We start from the raw sequence: 8,192 nt of genomic DNA, 5'->3' as shown, positions 1-8,192 counted from the left end.
GCTACTTAACGTTACTATACGGACAAGTTCCTTATTAGCGTCATTTCGTCAACATTAGCGTCCCACCAGCAACATTAAGACTTACAGCGTTTCCGCTTTTGCCTTCAAAATCAAAGTTTGCAGTAAAACGCAATGTGTATGATAACGGAAAAAAAAAATTGCAGCTTCACATTGTGCATAATATTAAAATGATGTTTCACATGTAAAACTACATCCGGGAAAATTTAATCTTGTGACTATTTTACCCATGCAACAGAAAATATCAATTGACTGGAATACATATTTGACTGTAGAGGAAAAAGTTTACTACCTGTCTCACCTAAAGACTCAGTAGGGTCTCTACTAACTGAATATGCTTGATTTTACAAGGGTACTGTGTCCTACAGGCTGTTGCTAGCTTTTTACTCTGCCCCGTTCATAGCCTCCTATGCAATTCACTGTATTGGACTGTCAACTACCTGTCTCAGCTAAAGTGGGGTGGAAAACACTCAATAGTGTTGAGTTGGAACAAAAAGCTATGTCATAAGAAGTGTTGCTGGACTTTTAGCAGGTCAAACAGCTAAAATGGGGTGCCTGGACACTATACGGTTCAAATATAGCACAGTGACATAGGATGCATATAGTATATTGTCATACCCAAATACTGTATAATGCAAAAGACAAATATCTTACAATCTTCCTTTTGGTGGAAAGTTTAGAAAAAAAATACAACATACAATATGTTTATTTAGAAAATCAAGAGAGATGCAAGTAAATTAGGTCCAAAAAAGTATACTTTATTCATAAAATATTACAATGACATTATTAATTAATCTAATTGATCATCAACAATTACACAGGTTTCAAATTAGTTTCAAGTTTTATTGTCACGTGCACAAGTACAGTGTAATGCTGACTTGCTAGCTCTTTCCCAACAATGCAGTATTCAAATAACAAATAGTATAAAGTCTTTTTTTTTTAAACACACAAGAAACAAGAAAAAGATGAGAAAGTAAGCTATATACAGGGTCAGTACCAGGGACACTGGCATGGTTAAGGTAGATAGGTACATGTAGGCAAGGGTAAGGAGAAAGTGACTGGTAGCAGGATAAATAATAATAACATTCAACATAGCAGCAGCATAAAGGAGCCCTAATACGAGGTTCGGTTTGCACCTACCAGAACTTGGCTAGCTGAAGCGAACGTGTGTGCTTCGCATAATCCCTTAAATATACATTTGCTTGCAAAACGAGAAAAAAAATGCAATATTATAGTTTGTCCCTCTTGAGACTCCGCAGCAATAACATTGCCATAACACTTCCTCAAAATATTCCTAATCAATCAAAGATAAATACAGGCTTTAGTGGTGGGTGGGTGTGCTGGTGTGTGTGTGCATTGTGATGAGTGTGTGAGTGTTGGTGTCAGTGTGTGTGCAGGAGTATCAGTACGTGCATGTGTGAGTGTGTGGGTAGAGACCCCTGAGTGGCATATAGTGCAGATAGTCAGTGCAGATAGCTGGCCATCCTCACCCACGGTTTATTTCCTAGCTGTTCAAAAGTCTCAGTGCCTGGAGTCACCATTATACTCACTGAACCTGATATACACATTCTTACATAACATTAATGCAATAATAATTTTTTTCTTGATAATTCATACAAAATCTTATATTGTTGTGAATGAATTCATTGATGTTATCTCCAAATAGGACTGCTTACGTGAACAAACACACATAGGGACTACAACTACTTCCATCTACTCTCTTCACCATACTGAGCCGCACCAAAACCAAACCCTTAACCTACCCCTTACCACAACCGGGTTCATGTCCTAACCCCAATCCTGCCCCTTACCCTAAAATGGGTTCATATCAAAATCCCGACCCTACCCTCCCCATACACTCATACATCACTCTTTGCCTTCTTTGAGCCCACCCGTCTTCATTCATGTTTTGTATAGTCTGATGTTTTGACTCCTATTTATTTGTCTTTTCATTTCTATAATTGTAGTGACTTTGGGTCCTTGAAAAGCACTAAGCATTATCATTATTATCATCATCCTCTATCTGAGCTTTGAAATTCCCACAATGATTCGAAAATTCATATTTCAGAACAATGTCCACAAACCTTTCCATGTAATGCCAAATACTGTAGAGACAGATATTTCAGTTGTGCGTGAAGAATACCCTCCATTTCCTTCTCATACTGCTTTAAGGAGTGCATTATTTTAACACTCAATGTAATACTATTGCGAGCACATTACTTTCTTTTTCATTTGTATTGCTATGGCCATCCAAAGTGCTTTTAAATTCACAGGTATTATTAAATATTTTAAAAGCCACCAATTGCTTGCTATTCTAGGTACCTTAGGCAGAAATCAATATTCTCAGAACAGAAATTCTGTAACTGTTGGCTAACAAAAGAACAAAAAGCACATAAATACAATGTGATCCTCCAAATGAGATTTTACAAGATCAAGGTGCACATCAATTTAGTGGTGGGTGGGTGTGTGCGTGGTGATGAGTGTGCATGTGTACAGTACCAGTCAAAAGTTTGGACACACCTACTCATTCAAGGGTTTTTCTTTATTTTTACTATTTTCTACATTGTAAAATAATTGTGAAGACATCAAAACTATAAAATAACACATATGGAATCATGTAGTAACCAAAAAAGTGTTAAACAAATCAAAATATAGTTTATATTTGAGATTCTTCAAAGTAGCAACCCTTTGCCTTGATGACAGCTTTGCACAATCTTGGCATTCTCTCAACCATCTTCATCTGGAATGCTTTTCCAACAATCTTGAAGGAGTTCCCACATATGCTGAGCACTAGTTTTCCTGCTTTTCCTTCACTCTGCGGTCCAAAACATCCCAAACCAGTCTTTGCCCAACAAAGTGATATTAGGATATATAAGTTATCCTGTATGAGCTTTTGTGACAAATACATTACATTGTTACAGGTGTCAAGCTTATGGGCATGTGGCAGCAGTGTGTAGGAGGGAGGTTCCTAGGTGTGAGAAGTGTGCAGAAGGACATGAGACAAAGGAATGTGTAGCATTGGGGAAAGTAGGGGTATGTGTTAATTGAAGGGGTGCCCATGGGGCTGGGGATCTGAAATGTCCCGTGCGAGAGAGGCAGGTTGAGATTTCCTGGGTTAGAGTAGTGCAGAAGTTGTCATATGCTGAGGCAGTGAAGAAAGTAGAGGAAGTCGGGTCAAGGAATCCTAAGAGGAGTGGTGTGAGTAGTAGATCTGTACTAGTAAAGAGGGATAGGCCAACAAGTGATATATCTTTCAGTAAGATTGGATTTGTAAAATTTTATAGCAATGGTTATCAACTGTACTGCAGGGATGGAACGTAAAGTCGCAGAAAATTGAGGTTGTGGCGGCAGCTGCAGAGAGGTATTTGGGTGCCCTAGACTTGACATCAGAAGAGTTACAGGGTGTCTTAAGTGGTGGTGGTGACCCTTCCTTTCAGGTTGTTGGCCTGAGGTAGGACTAAATATATTTGAATAGTGGAGTAGGGAGGTGTTATTCTTTTGTGTGTTTTTTCAAATAACGTACAAGGGAGTTGTACTCCAGTCTAGTAGGTGGGGCAATGCATCATTAACTAGATGCCGACCGCCGTTAAACCTAATCAAATAAGAAGTAGTACGCGGGGAACTTTTATTTTGAAGTTTTTCGAAATTCGGTGACCCAGAGGTGCTTACACTTTCATTTGGATTAGCAAATTGTAGCTACAACAATTCATACATTTATTGAGCAACAAACACCTTCATACGGAGTATAACTGCTAGTTCAATTAAACATAAGACGCAGACCGCAATTTGTGACTGGATTCAAGCGAAAGAAGGACGAAGAGACGGAAAAATATAGATACTAGTTAGCTAGCTAACGTAAGGCTAGCAGCAAGCTGACATGAATTCTCTCGTTGGCTATGGCGTGTCCTCTGATTCTGACAGCGATGGGGATATTGGAAACAACAAGAAGTAAGTTACTACAATTCAGGAATACAATTGAGCAAATATTTCTTTGTGGAAGAATCATTGAAAAGATAGACGTGTGTTCCATAGAGGTCGCCAAGTTGTCCTAAAACTCGGGAATTAGTTACCTCTGATTCGTTCAGACCGAGGTAAAGTTGGTTTTATATTCACACATTGACATTCTTCAAAAGCCATTTACAAATGAACTAATAATGAACTAATTCACCGTTTGTCACAGAATCATTAAACTAGATATGATGTATTCTATAAATGTCCAGCATACTTTTACAACCTTTGTTTTTGAATACAAATTCCAGTTTGGATTTGATAGAGGGCAGCTTCATATATTACCCACAAAACACCAGTCTCAACGTCAACAGTGAAGAGGCAAATCCAGGATGCTGGCCTTCTAGGCAGAGATGCAAAGAAATAGCCATGTCCAGTGTACTTTTTAATGAAGCTGCCAGGTGAGGACTTGTGAGGCGTCTGTTTCTCAAACTAGACACTAATGTACTTGTCCTCTTGCTCAGTTGTGCACCGGGGCCTCCCACTCCTTTCTATTCTGGTTTGAGTAGTATACATCGTTGTACGAGATCTTCAGTTTCTTGGCAATTTCACGCACGGAATAGCCTTCATTTCTCAGAACAAGAATAGACTGACGAGTTTCAGAGGAAAGTTCTTTGATTCTGGCCATTTTGAGTTGTAATCAAACCCACAAATGCTGATGCTCCAAATACTCAAGTAGTCTAAAGAAGGCCAGTTTTTTGCTTCTTTAATTAGAACAACAGTTTTCAGCCATGCGAACATAATTGCAAAAAGGATTTCTAATGATCAATTAGCATTTCGAAATGATAAACTTGGATTAGCTAACACAACTGGAACACAGGAGTGATGGTTGCTGATAATGGGCCTTTGAATGCCTGTGTAGACATTCCATTAAAAATCAGCCGTTTCCAGCTACAATAGTCATTTACAACATTAACAATGTCTACACTGTAATTCTGATCAATTTGATGTCATTTTAATGGACAAAAAAACAAGGACATTTCTAAGTGACCCCAAACTTTTGAATGGTGGAGTATGTTATGGTTCACTCTTAGTTATCCTTATCTCCACTGTGGAATGTCCATGTTGATCCTCTTGGTTGTCTTGGTCCTCTTGATCCAACCACCTGTCTTTGTTAGTCAGACCTGACCCCTTCATCCTGTAGTTTTTTCCTGTAATCTAATTTAACATGACTGAAGATGCAGAATTTTATGCCAGGCCCCTTCTAATACGGTATAACAGAGTCGTTAGAACTTTGACCACATGCCCTCTAGACTGAATTTTTACTTAAAACGAAAGTTGTAAAAGTATGCTAGACATTTTATAGAGTAAATCATGCGTAGTGTGATGTTTCTGTGACAAATGGTGAATTAGTTATTGATTTATACTGCTTTAAATGGCATTTTATAGATTTTATGTATTTCTATCAAATCAAAACTGGAATGTTTATTCAAAACTAAGGTTGTAAAAGTATGCTAGACATTTATAGAATAAACCATATCTATTTTTCTTTTTCTGTGGCAATCAGTAAATTAGTTATTGATTTTTACCATTTTAAATGGCTTTTGGCGAATGTCTGTTGAATGTCTGAATGTGTGAATATAAAACAGTCTTTACCCCGATTTCGTTAAGCCATTCCTATGGGGAAAGAATAGGGTTTGTGGATAAATGCAGAAAATAAGGTTAACTCAGGTTTAGGAGATCTTATACGATTTGTTCTATGAGCTAGTATCAGTCAGTTTTATTTAATTTAACCTTTTATTTTATCAGGGAGTCATATTGAGACCAAGATCTCTCCGAATTACATAAATGACAGAAAATACACACATCAAAACATATACACAAAATGCAAGCAGAAATAAAGACATGGTCATAAAAAACAAACACATTCATCAGTAATAAGGTCCTCAATCAGCTTTCTGAATTGCCTTCGAGGCACCAAAACATTATTTTAAGAACATTTTAGAAGATAACTAAAAGCTGATTTCCCCTAACTCCGTAGAGACCAAAGGAATTTCCTGGGTTAACCATCCCTGAGACCAGGTGTGGTAACTCGTATGTCTGAAGTTTAGTAAAGAGGTTAGGTACAGTGGGACTTTTTTTGTAAAAGAGCTTTTATAAATGAAAACAGCAATGTATCAACCTACGTGACATCAAACGAGGGCCAGCCAACTTTCTGGTAGAGAATGCAGTGATGAGTCCTAAAATTGTCGGCCCGTAATAAAGCGCAGTGCGCTATGATAAACTGCATCTAGCGGCTTTAATGAAGTAGCAGCTGTGTTCCTATAGATGACGTCGCCAATAGTCTAGGACCGATAGGAACAGCATCTATTTCTATAGAAGAATCCCGTTTTTATTCTCCGCTTCTGCACTAATTTGTCGATATGCTTTTTGAAAGACAGCTTCTCATCTATCCAGACGCCTAGATATTTGTAAGCCGGGACACGAGCGATATGGGCACCAACCAGAGTTACTTTTATGCGCTCTAGAGAAGTTTAGTTTTACCTGCATTCATTACTCATTTCAGGTCAATCACATTTTTCTGTAGTACAATGAAGGCAGACTGTAGTTCAGACAGAGCCTGCTCAACCGTGGGGGCAGTAGCATACCCAACACCACAACACCAACACATCATTGGCATATTAAGTGCAGGTTGTAATTGAATGTAAACAGTAAAAAGTACAGGACCCAAAATCGACAATTGCGGGACACCTTCTTTAATATCCGGGAAACCTGATTTAACACCGTTAAGTAGATACATGACGAGTTATTTTTAAACCAGTTACATGCAGCCTGGTCTAGACCATTTTGACGAAAGCCTCTGGATTAGCAGTGAGTGATCGCAAATATGGAAAGCCTTTGACAGGTCAATGAAGAGGGCAGCACAAGGTTGCCTTTTATCCATACAGTTAACCGCTAAAATATTTGAATCCTTTGTTAATTCTCGGCTAAGATCTTTACACTACAGCTAGTATACCAGCTCATTTATACATGTTGTTTATTTGAAGGACTGAGAGCAAGGTGGATGGAGAGACCCAGAAGAAGGGCCGCAATTTCCTCCTAGAGTCCGGGTCAGCCTCCAGTGATTCAGACTGTGACTTCGAACCAGAGGAAGAGGGGGACCCCGTATCTCAACTAAAACCTAAACGCCCTCCTCCTGCCTGTATGGCACCGCCCTCTGAGTCCCGGACCCCTCTCCTCCCCGCACCCCCTAGTTCCCTCTCCCACAAACTCCCCCCTCCACCCCTCGGGGCCTCGTCCAAGAGTGGCGTATTCGCCAACCCCTTCAAGGCGCAAGCCGACCAGAAGCTCAACGTCTTGCAGAAGCACGTCCCTCTCACTCTGCTGGCCCGGCCCTCCCAGATAGGAGGCAAGAGGATGTGCGTGGCGTACAGGAAGGACGGACGCTGCAGGTTCGGGATCAAATGCAAGTTTGCCCATGACAGCGACCTCCAGAGCTCCATCATTCCCAATGACTATGACCCCCCTGCGGGTGACGATCCCAGATCGGACCAAGCTGACCCCAACGGGGGGGGCTTTTCATACATGGGTCGCCAGAACTTTCACCAAAACCAGGGAGGAGACCCTGAAGAGGAGGGTCAGCAGTCTAGGAAGAGGAGAGTAGGGCTGAGTAACACCCTAGTGCCTCCTAAAAGGTCAATGAAGAATTATGCAATGCAGAGGAAGAAAGAACAGGTCAAATTGAACTGAGTGACTTGCAAAGGGATACTGTCTGCAGCAATACAGTGTGTGTGTGTGTGTGTGTGTGTGTGTGTGTCCTCACATCGTTTTAGTGTGTGACAGAGAAAATGGGAATGTGTTCCAATTTTTGTACCCTTATTCTGCACTCATTTACTCCCCCTCATGGATGTAAAAGGAATGGACTGGTGTAAAATAGGGTTTAAACTTCTCCCTACCCATGATTACATCACTGTAATGGAGTGAGCACGTGCAACCTTCTGTTAGAAGAGAAGATAATCAGACCACAGCCAGAGAGCATTCTATAGGATACCTATAGCACACTTCCAAACTTCTGTTCAGTCCAGTACATATACTTCAGATTGGTAGTTTCTACATGAAACGTTTTTTGTAGTTTCATTGAAAACGTATTCCTTTCTGTAAGAAACTGTCCATTGGAAATATAAGCTACAATTTATCATTGTTAAATAAATGCTTTAAATGTTTAA

The 8,192-nt window shown here is 39.8% G+C and overlaps 1 protein-coding gene across 1 annotated transcript; it reads left to right on the top strand.

The window, feature by feature from the left end:
* Positions 1–3,639: 3,639 nt before the first annotated feature.
* On the top strand, positions 3,640–8,192 carry LOC112261402. The gene is made up of 2 exons (XM_024436699.2): positions 3,640–3,966; positions 7,014–8,192. Exons 1-2 carry the CDS (start codon positions 3,896–3,898, stop codon positions 7,714–7,716), a joined length of 774 nt encoding a protein of 257 aa, XP_024292467.1. The 5' UTR covers positions 3,640–3,895; the 3' UTR covers positions 7,717–8,192.

The sequence above is a fragment of the Oncorhynchus tshawytscha genome, linkage group LG11 (genome assembly GCF_018296145.1).
Source record: "Oncorhynchus tshawytscha isolate Ot180627B linkage group LG11, Otsh_v2.0, whole genome shotgun sequence".
NCBI classification, from domain to species: domain Eukaryota; kingdom Metazoa; phylum Chordata; class Actinopteri; order Salmoniformes; family Salmonidae; genus Oncorhynchus; species Oncorhynchus tshawytscha.
This window is presented reverse-complemented; position numbering and strand designations above follow the sequence as displayed.